Raw genomic sequence first — 23587 nt, 5'->3', positions numbered from 1 at the left:
CAAACAGCATTGTCGAGTTGACGGACCATTTCCAGAGGAAGCGGCAATAACTTTTGGAGACGTGCTGCAGTTGTTTTCCACTAATACAGAACGCAACAACCCTTGTATACCCGACTGTGAAGCCAATCATCAAATGCACCTGTCCGTACATTTTGTCACGCCACCTGTGATATAATCCTGTTGTTGACTTCTTGCTGCGACAGACAATCAGTGACATGGTTCTTTTAACAAATAAATCACCAAAGTGTAAAAGAACCTCACCAGATTGATATACTGAGTTATAAAGTAAACCCAAGTCAAGAAAAAATATATATTCCACATATATATAGTCTGTATACAAGCATGTTGATCGGTTGGTCTGTCTGCCTGTCTGTCTGTCTGTGCGCAGCATGACGTCTACATCGTTGCACATAGAATCGCCAAACTTTACACACATATTTGTCTTGCCCTGGAATAGACTGTGCCCAATTTTTTTACTCTCGGCCCAAGGCCTCCATTATGACGTCATAATTTGATAATTCAACAAGTACAAAACTTCATCCAATCAAGATGCAATTTCTTGAGTGCCGTGTCGGCATAAACTGGTGGAGAAAAAAAAAATTATGACGTCATTGGTCACGTGGTTCGGCCACCATCTTGGAAAAACCGAAAAACTTTCCACCTCCATATCTCCGAAAGTGCTGAATAGAAAAAAATGAGACATGGCTCATTGTAAAGAACTCTCCATGGGAGATAAAGTATGTTAATGATGATGTCATAGGTGCCTCCATTATGACGTCATAATTCGACAAATACAAAACTTCATCCGATCAAGATGAAATTTCTTGAGCATAATCTCGGAATAAATTAGTTTAGAAAACAAATAATGATGACGTCATCGGACACGTGGTTCGGCCGCCATATATGTCCAACATGGCCGATAAAAAAGTACATTCTGGCAAGTCCTCGGTCTCTGACCGATTTTTCATGTTTGTTTGTTTGTTTGTCTGCACGCGCTAATCTCCTGAACGGTGAAAGATAGGAGGTAACCTCTAAAACAAAAAATGTCGAGACGGGCCCCGGGAAGGTTATAGGCTAGGTGGTGAGGCCGCTTCGGCCGGGCTGGGCCCATTTCACAATTAAAAGCTGAGTTGAATTATAGAAGTCAATCTTCTACGGCCGTGAGTAAAAGCTGAATTATAGTAGTAAATTCATTCAAAAAGAACCTAAAATGTCAGGACGGGTTCCGGGAAGGTTATAAGCTAGGTGGCGAGGCCGCTTCGGCCGGGCTGGGCCCATTTCGCAATTAAAAGCTAAGCTGAATTATTGTAGTCGATCTTCTACGGCCGCGGGTAAAAGCTGAATAATAGCAGTAAATTCATTCAAAAAGAACCCGGGCAACGCCGGGTGCTTTCGGCTAGAATACCAATAAAAACGCAAATGATTTTTTTTCGGACAAAAAATAAAAATCATCATAACACATACTTGTACCAACTTTGGTCAAAATCCCATCACTGGTTCACATGTTATCACAGGAACAGGATTTTTTTTTTTTAACCTAACGTAATAACCTCTGACACCTTTGACATCATGACCCCAAAATCGAATCAGTTAATCTTTGCTTTTCTTTTTGTATACAAGATCGAGGCTCGTGTAAGACCTAACATTATTCCCCCAAAAAAAAAACGGACACATAAAAAAAAATAATAAAGGGAGCAGGAGACAAAATGGGGAGAGGGAAGCACACACGTACAACAGTAGGACATCGGGAGATCTGTGGGAGGGAGAGGGCTTGGGGGGGGAGGAGGCATCGGAAGGAAGGGAGGAAGGGGGGGGGGGGGAGAGGTTATATATATATACATATATATATATATATAAAAAAGCATCGACACTGCTAGGACTTCCACGAAAAAAGTTGGTATTTCAAAAAAGTGGATCTGGGGTGAATTAACGGGGGCATAAAAGATCAAAGTTTTGGATGGAGGAAGATAACAGATGGTGGTGAACAGCTGTTTTGAAGACCGGGAGGAAGGAGTGGTATTGAAGAGAGTGAGGGAGTTTGTTCCAGAGGCAGGAGAAAAGCGGATTTGAAAGAGTGAAGGTGAGCAGAGAGTCTGAATTTTGGCAGTTTCACCAGAAAAGGGATGCTGGCAGATCTTGTGCGACCTGAAGGAATATTTGGGGGACAGAGCACAGACAGACCTGGGGGAGCTAGGCCAGAGAGGAGTCGGCAGAAGACAAAGTCCACCACCCTGCCTGCGGTGAGCGAGTGAAAGGCCCTCACAATCAGCTTAATCGCGGGAGATTCCAATTATTCTGAAAGCTTTGGTTTCAACAGCGTGCAGCTGAGATCGGTGTGAGGCAGGAGCAGCAGCCCAGAGGGGAGAACAATATTCCATTGAGCTGCTGATGAAAGCCTTGTATGTGGTGAGAAGCTCAGGTGTGTCGAGGAAGGACGTCGCACGATGGAGGATGCCCAGTCGGCGACTGGCTTTGGAGGCCAGCTTGGAAATGTGGTTTTCCCATGAAAGATCATGGCAGATAGTGAGACCCAAAAGCTTGAGTGACAGAACGTCTTGGAGAGGATCGTTGAGAAAGTAGATGGGAGGGTTGTCCAGTCAGTCTTTTTGGAGAGACATAGTAAGAATGTGAGATTTGTCAGGATTGAAAGACATGTTCCACTTGTTTGAGCAGTCTGATTTTGGCAAGGTCTGCAGAGTTAGGAGGCTGTAGACTGCCGATCTGAGGGATGAGGTCAGGAGCGGCAGAGAATGGAGTCATCAGTGAAGAGGGAGAGAGGGTTTCCAGATAGTCGAAGAGATCATTAATGAAGACCAGAAAAAGTACAGGGCCCAGAACACTGCCTTGGGGAACTCCAGCCTGAACAGGAAGGGGAGATGAGAGAAATCCATTCAGGGCCACACGTTGACTACGACCAGAGAGGAAGTCCACAAGCCATGTGTGGAGATTTTCATAGATACCATAGGAGAAGAGTTTGGTGAGCAGAGCAGGGTGCCAGACCGTATCGAAGGCACGTGATATGTCAAGGGAGACACTTCTGATTTCCTGTTTAGCATTGAGGACCTCCATCCATTGTTGAGACAGCAGAAACAGCATGTCCAGAGTAGAGTGACCTGGTCTGAAACCAAATAGATGATCAGAGATCAAGCCATTGGAGAAGAGGAAGGATTTGATACCCAAAGCAATGATGGATTCCATGACTTTGCTGATAATTGGGAGCAGGCTGATTGGTCTGTGGATGCAATGATCTGTTTTTGCACCTTTTTGTGTAAAGCGGTAATGTTGGCCGATTTCCACGCTAATGGCAGATGACCTTGAGCAAAGGAGAGGGTGAAGAGAATAGAGACAGGGTGTGAAAGAGCGGCAGAGCAGGATTTTGGATCCATGGGCTGATGCCGTCTGGTCCAGTTGCAGAAACAGAGTCGAGGTTTTCGAGAAACTTCTTCACCTTGTCAGGAGAGGAGGACACAGAGTCCAGGAGCAGCTGGGTACGACTGGGTATGGTGGGTATGGTGAGAGAGATGGGTTCAGCACACAAGATTTTGAGGCAAACAGAGTTGAAGCATTCAGCTTTTTCATGTGCAGAGTCAGCCGTGTAGCCATTTGAGGTAAGGGAGGGGATGGAGGGGGAACACACACCAGAAACAGATTTGACCAGACAACACCAGGATTTTGAAGAGTGAGACAGGTTTGAGTTCAGTCTTGAGAGTAGAGAGATCGTGTTTCCTGGCTCTCCTGTGGGTAAACACACACTTGTTCCGGGCTTTGTGAAAGGAAATGAGATTGCCTTCCGTTGGATTTGCCTTCCAGGAGGCAAAGGCAAGTTGTTTTAGGGCAACTGCGTCACCACAAAATTCTGTTTACCATGTACAGGAGGAAGGGTATGACAACTGAAGACAAGATGGGATAAATCTGTGCATGAGAGAGCGCAGTTTACTTTGGAAGAATTCCCAGGATGAGTTGATGTCAGAGGCAGTGGAGATGGGAGACCAGTCCAGATGATTGATGGCTGCTTGAAGACCATGCCAGTCGGCCTGAGTGAAATGCCAGATTCGTCGACGTTGAGGAGGCTTTCTGAAAATGGCCAGAGAGCTGTCCACTTTAACAAGCATATGATCAGATGAACTGATTGGAGCAGAAGAAGAGGAGCAGACATTTGCAGGGAAGTTTGTCATAACCAAGTCGAGAAGAGAAGATGCTCCGTTGACTGAGATTCGGGTCGGGAAATTGACAGAATGTGTCAATCCCAGTTGGTCGCAGAAGTCCTTTGTTGAGGTGCCATCAGAGAAAGTGGATCAGAGGAAGAAGGAGAAAGTTGAAGGAGTATGGTGAAAACTAGAATTGGAAAGATGTTGGCTGGAGAGGATCGACTTCTGAAGGATGGGGGGAAGAAAAAAAAAGAAAACAGGTGGACCGAAACACGTGGTCATGATCGGTGGAGAGGAAGCAACTGGAAGAGAAGGAAATTTCGGATTTTTTTGAAGATATGTCTGAGAAGACAAAGGAAAGAGCAATAGTGAGAGAACGAAAGTAAATGGACAACAAACGGCCGCCGAGGCGACAGGAAAGCATCGAGGGACAAGGCCTGAAAACACAGCAGGAACAACCGACTATTATACACAGGTATGCACGATTTACACCGATATATTACTGGAAACACAGTAAAATAAAAATACAGTTTTTACAAAAATACAAACGGGAAAAAGTTTACTTTGATAGCGTGAAGAGCTTGGAAAAACACAGCCTCGCCAGTGGAACCGGAAATGGAAGCCAATGAGCGAATCTTTACCTCATTATGTATAAATTAGATCCCAAGTTTGAATTAGATTCCTTCAGCTGTTCTCAAGTTATCATGGAAACGAAAACCGATCACGGAAAGATGGACACATGGACGGACGGACAGACAACCCAAAAACATAATGCCTCCGGCAACTTTGTCAGTGGAGGCATAAAAAAAAAAATGAGGGTTTTGCAGAGAAGTAGGAAATTTATTGATGAAGATGAGGAACAGGACTCTGCCCCAAGACACTGCCTTGGGGCATTCCATCTTTGACAGGGTGCCATGCATTGGCTCAACGAGTGGAGGAAGTTATCCAAGCAATGATAGTAGGGAGCAGGGCCCAGGGATACATCGATATAACATTTATATCTGAATCATTTTTCATATTGATATACCGCATTGGAAGTTTGAAAACAAAAAAGTATATCCATAAAAATATCGGTACATCGCCAACAAATCGAAAAAGTTGAGAATCCTTAAATATAGGATTTTTAAAACTTTGATGCACTGAGATACGCCTGGAAAAGTGTAAAGTATGACATCAAGACGTACCAGGAAGTAGGTAGGAATAACAATATCGGGCTGTGCTGATTACCGGTACAGCGAACCGCGATACCGATATCGATATCGACCGATATCGACTATGCCGATTACCGATATGGTCATAGCGATACTGGCCAGTGCCGAATACCAATACCGACATCGGCCCAGCACTACTAGTGTACACATCATCTGATGTCACTTTAAAACAAAATAGTTTTTTTTATACAAGTTGAAGTTGAAAATAAAATAACCGTGCTCATCATTCGGCAAAAAAAGCCTCATATGGGAATACTTTGAAAAGACTGTGGTCAGTGGCAATGGCCTTCTAACCCTCACTTCACACCAACCCCTTAAAATTACATATTTTTGGAACCTGCATAAAAAATTGCTTATTTTTTTTATGCCAATATATATCTGATACCGCCTGAGTGCTTAGAGATCAGGGTTGGGTGCCAAACTGCATCAAATGCTCAAGATATGCCTATTAAAACGGCCGTGATCTCTTGTCTGACATTGAGAGCCTCCATCCATTGTTGGAAGAACAGCATGATCGGCAAGGTCAGAAGCCAAGGTGATGATCTGTGATCTGACAGGTTTTAAGGACATGACTGCCAACACGACCTGGGCCCATCACAGAAACGGAGTCAAGGATGGTCAGAGACTTCGATATCACTTCACCATGTCCAGGAGCTTCTCAAGTTGAGAAAAACACCATGTCCAGGAGCAGTCATGTGTGAGTGGATGGGTAAGATCGGGACAAGAAGTGATTGGTTGGGTGCAAACCTTCACTCCCTGTCCCAATCTTCCCTACTTATTATTTTTTCATCAAATTATTTTGTATTCAAACCTAAGGGCTGGCAGGATGACCCAGACGCAGTGGTTCTTAACCTTTTTAAAGGAGCCGAACCCTAACGAAACCCACCGAACACTCGCGGAACCCCTCAAATTTGACAAAACAATTAAGAATAATTGCATCTTAATGCGTTTTCTGTTCTTCTTTTCGGGAGGCGATCTGGGAAATGCGTGGTTTTGTGTTGAGAAGGGCCACCCGCAAATCATTTTCGCATGCAAGCTTGCTCCTTTTTCTTTGTTTTAATGTCGACCAGTTTCAAAAACGCATACTCGCAGAAATACGTTGTAACGAACGGCGTGAGCATCTGAAGGGCAATTTGAGCGATGTGAGGATACCCTTCCATTTGGCGGCACCAAAACGTTGAGCGTTGTTGTGCCAAAGAGTAGTTGTTGAGTATGGCTCTGCTGAAGTTCGATGAGGTCGTCGAGGTATTGGTCGTTGACATCTGCCGTTGCAACGTCGAAAGTAAACAGCTGCCGCACCCAGGCTGGGTATTGCTCTTGGTCGGGAAGTAGCCGTCGAATGACTTTCCCAGCTCATCCAACTGCGTGGCAATCGCTTGCTTCAGCTCCCCCAGTACAGCAGTGCCTCCAACTTCAGACGCATCTTCGATCCCGCTCACGCACTCGTCCAGTAGCGAAAAGTTCGCGAAGTTGTCGTTCTCTGTTCACCGCCTCCACAACGGTAACTTCTTTCGGAAAGCGCTCAGCTTTTCTTCAGATTCGATGACATTCACTCCACCGCCCTGCATCTGCCAATTGAGATGATCGAGTGTGTCAAAGATGTCAGCCAAGTACGCCAAGGCGAGGATGAACTCTGACTCTTGGAAGTGCATTGCATGGCAATGCTGGTGTCCTCGCAAAAACAGGGCTAATTCTACATGCAAGGCAAAAACACGGCTCACTACCTTCCCTATTGATAACCATCGAATGTTAGAGTGGTACAGAAGGACTTCGAATTCAGAGCCGATTTCATTGCACAGCTCTTTGAAGATGAGATGATTCAGAGCACGGCTTCGCACGTAATTCACAGTTTCAACGACGATTTTCAGAACATTGGCCAGTTTTGGAGGCAGGGTTTTTGATGCCAGCGCGTGTCTGTGCAGGACGCAGTGCGTGACGATGATGTGTGGTGCATCAGCCTTCACCAGCACTCCAAAACCGGAGTTGCATCCCAGCATGGCTGGAGCTCCGTCGGAGCAAACTGCAGACACCATGTTCCACGAGAGGCCGTTGCTTCTGAAGAAGTCTTCCACAAGCTTCTTCACGTCAGCTGCCTTCGTCGTTGTTGAGAGGCTTGCAGAACAGAAAGTCTTCCTTGATCTAGTCTCCTTTGACATAACGCACAAATAAGATAAGCTGGCTCAAATTCGAAGCGTCGGTGTTCTCGTCGAGTTGAAGGCTGAATTTTGTCGGGATCGCGACTGAATCTGCAACTACCTGGGTGAGGATGTCGTCGCTCATGTTGTCGATTCTGCATCTGATGGTGTCATTTGAGAGTGGAACGAGAGAAAACATGTTTTCAGCAGCTTTTTCCAGCATTATGTTGGCCATCTTCAACGCGGCTGGTTGATGAGTGTCTCGCCAACGGTGTGCGGTTTGCCCTGCTTTGCGATCAGGTACGCAACTTCATACGACGCAGTGAGGATCAGTTTGTAAATTGGAACGAAGCCGAGAGTGGGCAAGGTAGCACTTGCGTCGAATCGGACTCTCTTCAATTTGAATTCATCCAGCAGTCTTTGTACTGCCCTCGCCGTGCAGTTTTTTGAAGTGTTCCCGTAGTTTTGCTGGTGCAAGGCTGGAGTTGCTCAACTTGACATTGCAAAGCATGCATTGAGGACGCTGACTTCCGTCCCGTTCCGTCAAACACGTGAACCCGTACCGCACGTAATCCTCCGACCACTTCCTTTTTTTGCTCGACATAGTGCAAAAAAAAAAAGAAAAAAAAAAAAAAGTAAACTGATCTTGATTGAGTTCGGGCAAATAATTATATGACAAAAATTTAAAAAGGAGCATGCCTAAATATAATCAGTACCCCTCTGAAAAATGAGAAATATTTAACGAAGAAAACATAACTTATAGTTGCGATGACGGGATTTATTATCTGCTCAACTCCATGTCATCTCAAATCCCATTATAATATTACATAGAAAACTGCGAATTGTTAGTTTTGATTGGCGACCAAAGGAGTTACATCACCTCCACCTAATTTTCTGAGTAATTCAATCATATTTTATAATCACCATCCACTTTTGACTTTAATATAACTCTGAACCCACCCTGCATATCCACAAACATTTACAACTTACTTTTCAATTAATCAGTAACTCCAAAGTAAGGTGTGACCAATGACGCACAGCACACGGCAAGCTAATCGAGGCTATTCACTGGAATTTCCGAACACCTGCAAAGTCCAAAATCCAGTAAGTAAGCACCATCAACAGAATAATTAGCAAGTTACTCATTGATTCAACTTACTACAGTCAGTGTGAAACAACTTATCTTAAACACAGACCAGAGAAACCATGAATGGGATGGGAATACAATTACAAATAACATTTCCATTCGTTCGTAACATACACAGCAAAATAATAATAATATTAATAATAAGCGTAATTACTGTTAGGCCTGAAGCACATCACGCCAAGCCTTCAATCACACTGTCTTTATTTATGGATTATCACACGAAAATCTCTTCCGACACATAAAACAAAGAAGGGAGAAGAGAGGGAAAAACCAGAGAAGGCCAGTCCAAGAGTAGGCCGGTCCAAGAGTAGGCCGGTCCAAGAGTAGGCCGGTCCAAGAGTAGGCCGGTCCAAGAGTAGGCCGGTCCAAGAGTAGGCCGGTCCAAGAGTAGGCCGGTCCAAGAGTAGGCCGGTCCAAGAGTAGGCCGGTCCAAGAGTAGGCCGGTCCAAGAGTAGGCCCCAAGGCAGGCCCAAGAGTAAGCCCCAGGGCAGGCCCAAGAGTAAGCCCCAGGGCAGGCCCAGTAGTAGGCCCCACGGCAGGCCCAGTAGTAGGCCCCACGGCAGGCCCAGTAGTAGGCCCCATGGCAGGCCCAGTAGTAGGCCCCACGGCAGGCCCAGTAGTAGGCCCCACGGCAGGCCCAGTAGTAGGCCCCACGGCAGGCCCAGTAGTAGGCCCCACGGCAGGCCCAGTAGTAGGCCCCACGGCAGGCCCAGTAGTAGGCCCCACGGCAGGCCCAGTAGTAGGCCCCACGGCAGGCCCCAAGGCAGGCAGCAAGAGCTCGATCAATGTCACCCTTCAGGTAGAGATTGCAGTTGGACACTCCACAACCCCCGAAAAAGCACTCTGCCATAAGCCTTCCTCCAAAATGGCCACTCACTCCTCTGAATCACCTTCCTGGCCACACCCTGCTCCACAGCCAATCATAGGCTTTATACCCATGGACCAAAACCACTTGGTCTAACTCACAGGGGGGTGTGGGGGAAGGAAGAAGAAAAAGGTCACAAACCGTAACATTACACAAAGATTCAAAATTGATACAAAACAAGCGTTACGCCTAGGTCCCCCGTCGGGGAAGTGATGTGAGTTGACAAAGTGGAACACGCAGAAAACATGCTATGATATGATATTTCGCTCACAAGGGTCAGACAAACATGGAGGCGGCCATCTTGGATTTTGATGTGGCGACCCAATTTTCAATAGCGTTCTTCCTTATGCCTAGATACACCCACACACCAGAAGGTACTTCGCTTATTTTTCAAGATATTTCGCTCACAAGGTTCAGACATACAGTGGGGAGAACAAGTATTTGATACACTGCCGATTTTGCAGGTTTTCCCACTTACAAAGCACGTCAAGGTCTGTAATATTTATCATAGGTACACTTCAACTGTGGAAGACAGAATCTAAAACAAAAATCCTGAAAATCACATTGTATGATTTTTAAGTAATTAATTTGCATTGTATTGCATGAAATAAGTATTTGATCACCTACCAACCAGTAAGAATTCCGGCTCTCACAGACCTGTTAGTTTTTTCTTTAAGAAGCCCTCCCATTCTCCACTCATTACCTGTATTAACTGCACCTGTTTGAACTCGTTATCTGCATAAAAGACGTCTCCAGACCGTCTCCGACCACAAAGACCGACCGCAAAGCCGTCTCCAGACCTGTCCACACCCAATCAATCAGACTCCAACCTCTCCACAATGGGCAAGACCAGAGAGCTGTCTAAGGACATCAGGGACAAATTTGTAGACTTGCACAAGGCTGGGATGGGCTACAGGACAATAGGCAAGCAGCTTGGTGAGAAGGCAACAACTGTTGGCGCAATTATTAGAAAATGGAAGAAGTTCAAGATGACAGTCAATCTCCCTCGGTCTGGGGCTCCATGCAAGATCTCACCTCGTGGAGCCTCAATGATCATGAGAAAGGTGAGGGATCAGCCCAGAACTACACGGCAGGACCTGGTCAATGACCTGAAGAGAGCTGGGACCACAGTATCAAAGAAAACCATAAGTAACACACTACGCCGTCATGGATTAAAATCCTGCAGCGCACGCAAGGTCCCTCTGCTCAAGCCAGCGCATGTCCAGGCCCGTCTGAAGTTTGCCAATGACCATCTGGATGATCCAGAGGAGGAATGGGAGAAGGTCATGTGGTCTGATGAGACCAAAATAGAGCTTTTTGGTTTAAACTCCACTCGCCGTGTTTGGAGGAAGAAGAAGGATGAGTACAACCCCAAGAACACCATCCCAACCGTGAAGCATGGAGGTGGAAACATCATTCTTTGGGGATGCTTTTCTGCAAAGGGGACAGGACGACTGCACCGTATTGAGGGGAGGATGGATGGGGCCATGTATCGCGAGATCTTGGCCAACAATCTCCTTCCCTCAATAAGAGCATTGAAGATGGGGCGTGGCTGGGTCTTCCAGCATGACAACGACCCGAAACACACAGCCAGGGCAACTAAGGAGTGGCTCCGTACGAAGCATCTCAAGGTCCTGGAGTGGCCTAGCCAGTCTCCAGACCTGAACCCAATAGAAAATCTTTGGAGGGAGCTGAAAGTCTGTGTTGCGCAGCGACAGCCCCGAAACCTGAAGGATCTGGTGAAGATCTGTATGGAGGAGTGGGCCAAAATCCCTGCTGCAGTGTGTGCAAACCTGGTTAAGAACTACAGGAAACGTCTGATCTCTGTAATTGCAAACAAAGGTTTCTGTACCAAATATTAAGTTCTGTTTTTCTGATGTATCAAATACTTATTTCATGCAATAAAATGCAAATTAATTACTTAAAAATCATACAATGTGATTTTCAGGATTTTTGTTTTAGATTCCGTCTTCCACAATTGAAGTGTACCTATGATAAAAATTACAGACCTTGACGTGCTTTGTAAGTGGGAAAACCTGCAAAATCGGCAGTGTATCAAATACTTGTTCTCCCCACTGTATATATGGTGGCGGCCGTCCTGGATTTTGACGTGGCGACCCACTTTACAATGGCGGTCTTCCTTATGCCGAGATACACCCACACACCAAATTAGAAGTTGGTACTTCGCTTATCTTTCAAGATATTCTTCTCTCAAGATTCAGACATACATGGCGGCGGCCATCTTGGATTTTGACGTGGCGACCCCATTTTAAACAGCGTTCTTCCGTGTGCCTAGATACACCCACACACCAGATTAGAAGTTGGTACTTCGCTTATTTTTCGAGATATTTCGCCCACAAGGTTCAGACATATATATGGTGGCGGCCATCTTGGATTTTGACGTGGCAACCCAATTTTCAATAGCGTTCTTCCTTATTGCGAGATACACCCACACACCAAATTAGAAGTTGGTACTTCGCTTATTTTTCAAGATATTCATCTCACAAGTGTCGGACATACATCGTGGCGGCCATCTTGGATTTTGACGTGGCGACCCAATTTTCAATAGCGTTCGTCCTTATGCCGGGATACACCCAAACACCAGATTAGAAGTTGGTACTTCGCTTATTTTTCAAGATATTCATCTCACAAAGTTCAGACATACATGGCGGTGGCCATCTTGGATTTTGACGCGGCGACCCAATTTTCAATAGCGTTCTTCCTTATGCCTAGATACACCCACACACCAGATTAGAAGTTGGTACTTCGCTTATTTTTCAAGATATGCAGGTTACAATGTTCAGACATACATGGCATCAGACATACATGGCGGTGGCCATCTTGGATTTTGACGTGGCGACCCCATTTTAAACAGCGTTCTTCCTTGTGCCTAGATACACCCACACACCAGATTAGACGTTGGTACTTCGCTTATTTTTCGAGATATTTCGCTCACAAGTTTCAGACATATATATGGTGGTGGCCATCTTGGATTTTGACGTGGCGACCCAATTTTCAATAGCTTTCGTCCTTATGCCGAGATACACCCACACACCAAATTAGAAGTTGGTACTTCGCTTATTTTTCAAGATATGCAGGTTACAAGGTTCAGACACATGGCATCAGACATACATGGCGGCGGCCATCTTGGATTTTGACGTGGGTTGCACCCACACACCAAATTCGAATGCGGTCCTTCGCTTACGCACGCCGCATGCACGCACACACGCACACCCGCACGCAAGGACGGACGGATGGACACACGGACGGAGGGGAAAGCCATAGTCCCCCTTTCGCTCCGCTGAGCGACGGGGGACAACTTAAAAAAAACAAACAAATTGCAATGCGTTTCGGAGGAGCTCCGCCGAACCCCTGAGACTGGCTCACTGCACCCCTGGGGTTCGGTCGAACCCAGGTTAAAAACCACGGGCCTAGAGGTATACACACTCAATTCATCTCTGAACTGTCTATCCTGGGTTTGAATCTCCATCCAGTTAAAAACTGTCATCCTGGTGTTTCACAGGCAGGATCATTAATCAATAAACCACCCAATATAACCCTTGCTAAGAAACTGCTTTGGCTGCAATGACAGAGTATGGTGCATCAGAATTAAAAACTGAATGCACCACCAATTTTTACAGCTGCCCAGAAGATTAGGCTTGGGTTGAACATCTCAACCACCAATATGTCTTCATCACGGACTCAAGAGTCATGGATAAGAACACACTGTGGTCGAAAAATCAAGCCTGAACCTTGCCTTGCCTTGCAGCTGTACAATTGAGAATGCATTCATTTTCTTCAGAATGAATCTTCTCAAATTCAACCAGTTGCTTTCTTTTGTAAACCTAAATTAATTGCACACTGTACTCCCAATTTATCATACAAAAATATGCAATTTGGCGTCTGTCTGTCTGTCTGATGATTTTTTGACCGTGATACATGCCGTCTTTACTTATCCAATCTAAACCAAACTTGACAGGATGACTAAGGGTTAAACAATGAGGGTTGTAGCGCATTCATTTGCCCCCATCCCCTCGGGGGTTTGCTCCCCCAAGCGGGCTTTCCCCACCATTGCCACCAATTGGGTAGCATGTTGAGGTGTATATCCGTGTTGAGTTAGCTTTATTGTGGCATTTTTCCAAGGCCACTTCTAATAACAAAATTAATCATAACCAATCATCATAAATCATAAACCTCCCCAAGGGTTTTTTCTCCTTGAACAAACGTCGAGTCAACGTTTATAAATAGCTTATCATGGCGTTTTTGTGGGAACAACGGCCCAACGGCCTCTACCAGATGTAAAAATATTATAAACCATAAACACGGACCATTCACTTTTTAAGCAGTCGCTAATGCTGTTTATAACACAAAACAAAGAAATTTGGAGGAATCCGGACATCACTCAATGCTTATCATGTCAAATGCATCCAATCGTAGATCTACTGTAGTCTATATACCCCACAAGGATTAATAACACAATCCTTCCTGCCGCTAACGTGTTCTTCCAAGGCGTTTTGTGGTGTTTTTCCAAAGCCCCTTCTCATTACAAAAGTAATGCCTTCTGATAATGGCATAATATTAATGATTTATTTTCCATGACCTGATCCAACATGTAATAATGTCATGCATGTTCTCATCCTTTCAATGACCTGAGCTAATATGTTATGGTATCATGTATATTGTGATCCTTTCAGTGACCTAATATAACATAAGTAATTGTAATAATCATAAATGGAAATAATAACAATAAGGATAACATGACTCCCTCTGCCGCTCCCGTAGTAAACGAGCGTACTAATTTTTAAAAACCATGGTTTTTTTATTTTATTATTTTTTTAAATAAAGAGCCAAGACAAACTTTTCCCTGATTTTGCACTCACCTTTGACATAACAAGCAAGTGGTTTATCGTCAAATGTCATCATCATCTCTGCTTCATTTCGTCCATGCCTGGCCACGCCATGCAGGCAACAACAGACCGCCTTGGAAAAGAGAAATCGATGAACAGGAAATGGTGGTGCTTGCAGACTCCAAACCAATAAACCTTCATTTTGCAATAATTGTACAGCAATAGAGAGGTTTCCAATGCAAGGGTAACAAACAGCAACGGGCACCAAAAATAATTTGGTTGGTGTGCATACAATTTCAACAGTTTGGGAAATTACAAAGAAAACATTTAAAAGGGAGATGGCACATTTCTGTACCTTGTAATCTTACATGATTGGGGATGGGGTTGGTTTGCAGGTTAGGTTTTTTTATGCAACATTTATGCATTGTCCAATGTAAAGCCAACAAAGACAACTGAAGGTTTTAACTAGCAAAAGTTTTATTTTCGGATGGCTCTCTTTTTTTCTGAACAGGTGACGAAAGTAGCTTTGTTAAGAGATCTCAATTAACTCGCTTTCCACAAGTTTTGCTGCAGCCAGGTGGGTCTTTAGTCGCTTCACAATATATTTCGTACGTCAAACCCACGTTTGCACACTCGACATCATCGGTGAGTATCATTCTTATCTGGAGCCAACCGGTTTGTAATCACCTCCACCCAGATAATGATGCTGGAAACTTAATTTCCCCATTGTTAAGAAAATAGCTTTGGTTATCCGAATCCAACGACTGCAAAGATATTTTTTATGTGCGTACCATTAGGAGTGCCCACTGGCTGCACCCACTACATGCATTGGCCAATTTTACAAACAGCACGATATCTCATTTATTATGAAGGGAAAGACGAGGGAACATAAGTGTTAGAGGAACATCGACATCATTCTCCTCGAGGATGACGTCCCCTTATTCTCCAAGAGGACCAGAAGAAAAACAGCAATCGTGAACAAATTTTCGAGCCAGTGATTTTTTACTTCAAAAAGTGCCTTTAGCTTTCATGAAAGATGAATTCCATTTCACAAAATAAATTCCGCTGCGTTATCTTTCAGCTTCATATCGAGACCCTTTTCAAAGGAAGTGGGGGGCCCAAAGAATGTCTTGCCCAACGGAATCTCTCCATCACCACCCCACTTCGTCAGTGGCGCTCCGAGGTGGTACACATTTTGCCTATAATCACATGCCAGTTTTCCATTTTAATTCATGGATTCTGTGAATCATCCATTTTCCACAGTGTGTGCGCATCTCTGCCTCTCTCCAAGTATGGCAAACCCTCCCATCTACTTTCTTGGCAACCCTCATGAAGAAGTTCAGTCACTCAAACTCCTAGGTCTTATCAGCCATAATATTTCTTGGGCAAGCCACATTTATAAGTTGACCTCCAAATTCAGTTTCTACCTGGGCAGCCTCAATCATACTCCATCCGTGGCACACCTGAGCTCCTCACCACATACAAGACCTTCATCCACAGCTTGATTGAGTACTACTCTCCTCTCTGGGGTCGAATCCTGCCTCACACCTTGCTCAGCTTGACGCTGTGGAAACCAAGGCCTTCAAGATCAAAGGACTCTCCCATGATGAAGCTGAGTCTATGGGCTTATCACTTTGCCATCGGAGACAAGTCAGTGGTCTGTGTCTTCTCCCTCCTCCTACTTTCTGTCTTGTACCCTCTCTCTGTGCTTTGTCCCTTCCCCCAAAGGCTTTTGCAGAATACATGGTCCACCAGCAACCCTTTCACCTCCACTCCCCCCCCCCCCCCCTCCCCCCAGGTCTTCAAGGCACCTGTTCACCACCATTTCAGATCATTCCGCATCCGACTGATTTTTTTTTTTCTTCTACCTGTTAAACCCCACCTCTCAAAAATATCCACTTTTTCCTTCCTGAGAGTTTGCCTCTTTATCCATTGTGTCCACCCCCTGCATTCTCCCCTTCTCCTCGCTTGTCCATCTCTAACTATTTTGTCCCTTGGCCTTGCTGTTGGTGCCCCCAATCTCTTTCTGCTGGTCATTTTGTGCTGTTGCGTCCTTATCCGTTCTGTGTTTCGCGACACTTCACACCATGATGGGACCTAACCTCGTTCAGTGTCAAGTTAGCCCTAAAAAATAACCGTTGGGTTTGTCAATTAAACATCAGGTTGGGATTTCTTGAAGTCAAATATACTCATCTGCTTTCCCATTTTGCACTTTGCCATGTACATGATATACATATATATACATGAAGATGCATGAAGATGCCTGCAGCTTCTCAATTTCCATGCAGCTCTGAAACACGGTGCTATCCCCTTACCAATTGCAAACTCCAGCTCCATAAAGCTTGCCGCATGATCGTTGGACTTCAGCCTGATTTCCTTCTGGACGGTGACCTCTTCTCCAACACTTTTGGTCCTTCAAGTGGACATGGATGAACGATTGTCAGTCATGGCAAGTCCAGAGTCCAAGGGCACAAGCTCTGCAAGAGACATGTCAAGTGTGTTGCTGCACTCTGTAATCAGGTCATCATTTTCAGCCTCAAGCTGTGTGTGGAGTTCAATTTGTCTGCCTGATCAATTCTGGACCAGTGAAGTCATTCTATACTTCTAGCTTTTGCAGGATCCATGCAAGTTGTCGTTTCCATTTGAGTTTCAAAATTTCGATCACCTCTTGGTCCATCTATTGTATGAGGAAGATGGTGCTGGGAGGCAGGAACAGAAGCTTAATGCTTTTAAGCTGCAGCTGAGGGAAGCATGGGGTATTGTGCAGCCACATCAGGCTCTTCCTGCTCTGTCATCACATATTGGGGTCCAATTTCTTCATGTAGATCTTGGAGGTTGCTCGTCATCGTTGACCTTTTATTGGCATGGTAGTCCATAGGGAAATCATCAAGATCAAGCCTCCTGAAACAACGGGACTTGATTGCCTTGCCAATGACGATGGAGGTCTACTTCTCTCCAAGAGCATTGGCACCTAACATCAGTTATTTGTTCTTTTAACCAGTTGCCATGAGAACATTCCTCATCTTTGAAATGCAGTGTATAATAAACTGAAGCTTTGACGAAAAGTCCCATCTTGTCCATGTTGAAAATGTCCTTCAGTGCATCTCCCCCACAAAGTTCAAGTAGTTTGGTCTTCCAATGCTCCACTGTTGCACTGTCGACAGCCGCACTTTCGCCACACATCTTTCCAAAGAAAATGTTGTGCCTTCAATGAAAAGCCTTGAGCCAACTGCTGGATGTCTTGAAATCTCTACCTCGAGTTGCTGTTCCACCTCTCAAGCTTTCTCGTGAAGAGGAGGCCAGCTGATAAGAAACATTGCAGCAGTGGAGGGTTTGAACAAGCCGTAGAGCAGGACATTGATCACGTCAGACCTTAGCATTGTGCGCTTGAAGGGAGAAGTGTTGCCCTTAAAATCCTCAACCCAGTATTGTGCCAACTTGAGAATGTTCCGAATCTGTTTTGCTGCAGCGATGGCCTTGTAGATAGAGTTTCTCAGCGATGGGTCGGCAGCTAAATTTCTGTTGCTCATTAATCTTGAGGACCTCAAAATAATATTTCCCCAGTTAAAGATTCTGAACTAGTTAACCATGATTCACATTTGAAGCCATTACATTAGCACAAAATTTGCTGAAGTGTTGCCCAGGATCTAACTTACATCTATTGGATGGCCACAATTAAGCACATATTTAGAGACAAACATTTCATTTATCAAGCTGCAAAATAAAGAAACAAATATCAACAAAATTTAACATATCATTGTAATGCTTTTGTGTAGACAATATTGAATGTTTTTCCATCAAGGGCCATAACAGGATTATGGATCAAAATCGCTTGGTTTAAAATTTCAGCAGGTTGTTTATATGGAGAAGTTAACCAAGGTGGTAACCTTTTTTCTAAAAACTCTTTCACCCTTGAGAATTATGGCCTGTTGCATAAAATTCTCTCATCCTAAAGGAAAGATTACCCTTAAGGTACACTGTGATTCCTTAGCGAAGGATTTCCTCAAGGGCCGTTGCATAAACACCCCTCAGGAAATCCTCAAAAAAAGGATTTCATCAAGTTTGAGAAAATCCCGAGGATCCATTGCTATGGTCAGCAACCAATCAGAGTAGAGATAAGTGTCCGAAAGCAAGTACACACAATTTTAAACGGGACTTGTTATAATGTTATATTGATACATACATGCTTGTTACATGTTGCATGGAGAGCACATGCTTCCAGAAGAATGAGGATTCAAATTATTCGTGTGTAAAATTCATTTGATTCTCTTTGAGCGTTATATTGTAAATGTGTTAATGTGTGCAGTAAATGTTTAGAAACCCTCCGAGAATGGTGAAAGTGTGAAATTATGAAACTGACATATGGGTGCGAAACAACAAGCAGAATAATCTGGATGTCACTGTGCCACCGCTCAGAGCATGTTTCACAATGTACAATCATTTTTCAATTGAGGAAGTATTGTTCTATCAGCCTATGGCATTCTGCTCAGCCATTTTGGCACAGCACCTCTCTATTGGTACTTGGAGCTCATCTTCTGGGAAGTTTAGTAGCCCATGTCTCCGAGTGATAATCGTCCTCTTCGTGACCAATTTCCATGAAGAGTGCCATATGGTAACTCCAAGGTTGGTGTTTATGGACGGAGGTAGAAGGGGGGTAGGAGGGGAATGGTAGATGTTCCCCTGAGTTTACGGAAGATTTTAAGGACACACTTAAGTAATATTTGAATATCCTCAAATTAAGTATTTTTGAGAATTCCATAAGCATTTTTGAGAAACAACGATTCTCAAATTAAGGATGTCCTTAAGGGGAAACGAGGGAATATTTAAGTATATCCTCAAATCTTTCCTGAAGAATGATTTATGCAACTGGGCCGATGTCGTTAGATGAACAGAAAAATTACCTTTAAATTGATCTATTCTATAGGTTGTGTTTGTACTATTTTTGTTTTTTGAATAATTAGCGAATTTGAGAAGTCATGTGACTCCTTCGCGAATGTTACCGATCGTTGTAACATCCTAATTAACAGTTATTTTTCACATTTGATACCATATTTGACAATCAGAGATCAGCATCTCACAAATTTATGTTGGTATCTGGGTTGAAATCCCCCAAAAAATTGGGCTTTCTATAAAGCATTGGAGATATGGATCTACCGTTAGAGACTGACGTCAGATGATGGTGTATGACAGTGAGAGAGACAGTGTGAGAGAGAGATGGAGAGTGTGTGTGTGAGTGAGAGCGTGTGTGAGTGTAAAAAAAAAAATGAGTGAGTAAGAGTGGGCATGTGTGGCCATTTTTCTCAGATGACCAAATGGATCTTCATCAAACTTTCAGAGGTTCATGAGTGAGTGCCAAGGAGTGTTTTCGGGGAAAACAAATCTTTGAAAAAAAAAACAAATCTTTGAGAAAAAAAAAAAAACCAACCTCTCCACCCCCTCCCTCTAATAAATCGCTCTACAGAGCCTATGCCATTGTAACAATGTGAAAGGTAATATTAAATGATCCCAATTCAATTCCTTAGTGTATGTTTGGGAGGTTGTTTGAGGTCCCCCACAAAAATACTTTCTCAGATTCCTATACACCTCCACCTCAGTGCATACATATGTAGAGAACCCCCATTGTGCATCAGTGAGGAGGTGGGAGGGAGGAGGGTCAAGAATTGCTCAAGTTAGATTTGTTTCATTTGTTAGAAATGGCTTTGTTGACTGTGCAGGGCTACCTGTTCATGAAGGTTGCAGAACTCGTTTGGTAATTCTTGCAGTTCTGAGGCTAGAATAACCTCCACATTACCATAATCCACGTACTGGACTTTCACCTTGTTTCCAAAATACACATCTAGCATAAAAACAACAACACCACAGTTCACAATCGTCTTTCCCACATACTGACACCAAGGAAACAACTGCAGACATTATAAACCAGTGACGAGCAACATACCAATTATCCTTGCGCGGTACCAGCCATTATCACAGGGAGATCGAGCGGCACAGTACTGTCCCACAATTTGTGGGACGACGCTCATCCGTCCATGCTGCGAGCTTTGCCCGTCTCCGAGCTCTTGCAACTTCAACATCATATTGTGGAAAGCTGTAGTCGTCTCCAACTCCATCTACCGACATACGAGTGATCTATATTTCAGCTTTTCCAATCAGAAAAAAAAATTGCATTTTCTGACAACGGTTCATAGAAACTATTTATAACCATACCACAAACATCATGGAAGAAAAAAAAGCCAATATGATGAACAATTCCACAACATAAAGGTAAGTGGACCCAGAGAATGGCATCAAATTAGTGTACGCAGCACTGATGGTCTGCTCCTGCACAAGGGGTTTTCAAAAAGTTAATGGCCTAATATATGTGCACATTTTTCCAAAAAGCAACATAGTTGGGAAAGTTTACACTTAACGATAAAACAGCAGCATTAACTAGCTTTACCCCAAAGGGGTTGCTATGGCTCGTGGCAGATTGTTTTTTTTTTAATTCTCGAACATACATGCTTCTTATGCACTTAAGGCTGAAACCCTTTTGAACACCCGTTTAAGTTACACATATTAGAGGCATGTGAATGTAGATACGGATCGTAATTGTTCTACCATGGGTAACCAGATATTCTTCCTTCCCACACCCCATCACCATCACTTCTCTTCAATTACCTGCCCAATTTCGATCTTCACCATATTAGTTTCTTCCTCCACATATCAATCTCTCCCATTTCTTCCATTCAACCTCCCCCTGCCTTTGTTGCCACTACTCCCCTCAAATTCTACTGAACATTGCCGTCACACCAGATGCGCTGAGCACAACTTGCAAACTAAACATCATGAGACACACTGTTGCAAAGATACTGCTGAAAAGGTTTTGTGCATCATTTCTAGTTATGGAACTTGATCGGTCAGTAGAGCCATCAAATAAAACAATCGTGGTAATCAGTAGAGCGCATACCTCCACAAAGTAGAACAGTTTACCTTTTGTATCCCACTGATAGGCTGGATCTGCAACTGGATCTGAACCAAAATTGAATGGGCTTGTTCTTGTCACATACCCAACTCATCCTCCAAGTTGTCATAATCCCACCACATATTTGAGATATCGTGCTACATATCGTTTTTGGCACCATCTCTTAATTACGAATACGCACTTAAGAAAAAATAAAGAAATAAATTTTAAAACCTCGTATCCAGATCTTCACCAAAATTGAATTAATTCACCCTTGTCAAACACCCAAGCTGTCCACAACTCTGAGATATTGTGTTACATATAAATTTATTCCCATCTCACAACAGTGAAGCATCACTGAAAATTCTAGTATCTGGATCCGGATCTTCACAAACATCGTCAATTTGTCAAACACACCCAACCTGTCCACCAAATTTTGGCCAAATCCATCCATAACTTTTTGCTTTATCCTGCCCACAAACATAAAGACAGACAGACATGAAAACAAAACCTTCATCCACCTTTGGTGACAGAGGTAATGACTAAATTTATATATATTCTGGCTTTCAAAAGATATGAAGGTTGCACAGTCGTCGGTCATCTATCTATAATGCCAGTAATCTCTGTGTGTCTGTCTGTGACCGCTGTTTCTCGACAACCACGGGTCCGATATACTTGAAACTTGCCAGGTATATTGCTGGGGACCCGAGGATGTGCCTTTTCAAGGTTTCATATTAATCGGACAAGTAGTTAGCGAGCTATGTCCAAAAAACGATTCAACCAATCAGAGAGCAGCGAGCTATCACGTGTGCCGAACGTGGCGAACAGACTCTGCCTCGGACGGCACATTTGAGAGCGTATTCATTTATTTCACGTTGGCAAACTATGTTGGCGTTAAACTATGTTTTAAAACTAATTAAAACTAATTTGCGATTCTTTCGCTTTCCTGCGCGTTTGTGCACGCTATGGCGATTTCTTTACCAAACTCCGCAAGCCGTTCGCTTTGGACCAAACCATTTCATGTAAATAGAGGGGGGGGATTGTCACCGTACTCGCAAGCCGTTCGCTTTGGACCAAACCATTTCATGTAAATAGAGGGGGGGGGATTGTCACCGTACTCGCAAGCCGTTCGCTTTGGACCAAACCATTTCATGTAAATAGAGGGGGGGGATATAATTTTAGATATATATATAGTACGGGCATGCCCTAGTTCAATAAATTTCAGTTGCAATGTACTATTTGCACAAAAACGTTGCAGAAATTGTGACGTACCTTTTGTATGAAAAAACAGGAAAGCTTCTGAACATGGCAAATGACAACATCAAACCACTGATACAAACACAGTGGGATCGGTGGAAGGATGCACTGAAAGGCTGCAGTAACGGATGGACGTGGAACAGACAGTGGTGTCTTAAACCTTCGTAAATAATGGATACAAAAAAAAAGAGACAAACCTTAAAATACAGCAGAAGGAAGGTAAGAGCACATCTGATGCAAAATGTTGAAAGTAAAATTGGGGGGGTTGGGAGGGGTGGGGCAGGGAAAGAATTAAACATTGAGGAATACATACATACATGGATATCAACATACAGTTGTGGCCAAAAATATTGCCACCCTTGCACTTTTTTCAAATAATGCACCATTTCTTCCAGAAAATTGTTGAAATAAAAAAAATATTTTGATATTGGCACCTTTTAGAAGTTGTGAGAAATAATTAGATTTCAGGCAGGTGATTCTCCTTTACTTTTGAATTGAACTCACCTATGGTGACTTGCAGATGCCTACTATATAAAAATCACTCATTAAACTAGTTTGAATAGAGAACAGGAGTTATTCTACTGTTTCGTGTGATGGTGTGTACCTCAAGGCGCATGGAGAAAAGAAAGAAAACCAGAGAATTGTCTGAGGAGGTCAGACACAAGATTGTAGTCAAGCATGGACAATCTCAAGGCTACAAGTCCATCTTCAGAGACCTTGATGTTCCTGTTTCCACCGTACGCAATGTTATCAGGAAGTTTAACGCCCATGGCACTGCAGCCAACCTCCCTGGACATGGCCGCAAGAGAAAACTTGGTCGAAGATTGCAGCGAAGGATTGATCGAATGGTGGAGAAAGCACCTCGATCAACTGCCAAACAGATTCAAGCTCACCTTCAGACACAAGGTACAACAGTTTCAACTCGCACCATCCGTCGCCAACTCGATGAAAGGGGTTCTATGGTAGGAGACCCTGGAGGACCCCACTGCTGAGAAAGACCAACTGGAGTTTGCCAAAACACACCTGAACAAGCCAAA

General features: G+C 43.9%; 1 protein-coding gene across 2 annotated transcripts in view; it reads right to left on the bottom strand.

Annotated features, from left to right (window-relative positions):
- The window catches only part of LOC137423744 (uncharacterized), a 200832-nt gene that overhangs the window by 58047 nt on the left and 119198 nt on the right, over positions 1 to 23587 (bottom strand). For both annotated transcript variants that reach the window (XM_068111209.2, XM_078773776.1), the window contains 4 exons: positions 22566 to 22710; positions 20292 to 20463; positions 20074 to 20189; positions 14387 to 14486 (listed from right to left, as the gene is read on the bottom strand). In XM_068111209.2, the coding sequence (XP_067967310.2) occupies positions 14387 to 14486; positions 20074 to 20189; positions 20292 to 20463; positions 22566 to 22710 (533 nt within the window). The remainder of the gene's footprint in view (positions 1 to 14386; positions 14487 to 20073; positions 20190 to 20291; positions 20464 to 22565; positions 22711 to 23587) is intronic.

Source organism: Myxine glutinosa, chromosome 3 (assembly GCF_964187855.1).
Source record: "Myxine glutinosa chromosome 3, kmMyxGlut1.1, whole genome shotgun sequence".
Classification (NCBI taxonomy): domain Eukaryota; kingdom Metazoa; phylum Chordata; class Myxini; order Myxiniformes; family Myxinidae; genus Myxine; species Myxine glutinosa.
The sequence above is the reverse complement of the archived record's forward strand: the minus strand, read 5'-3'. Positions and strand labels throughout refer to the sequence as shown.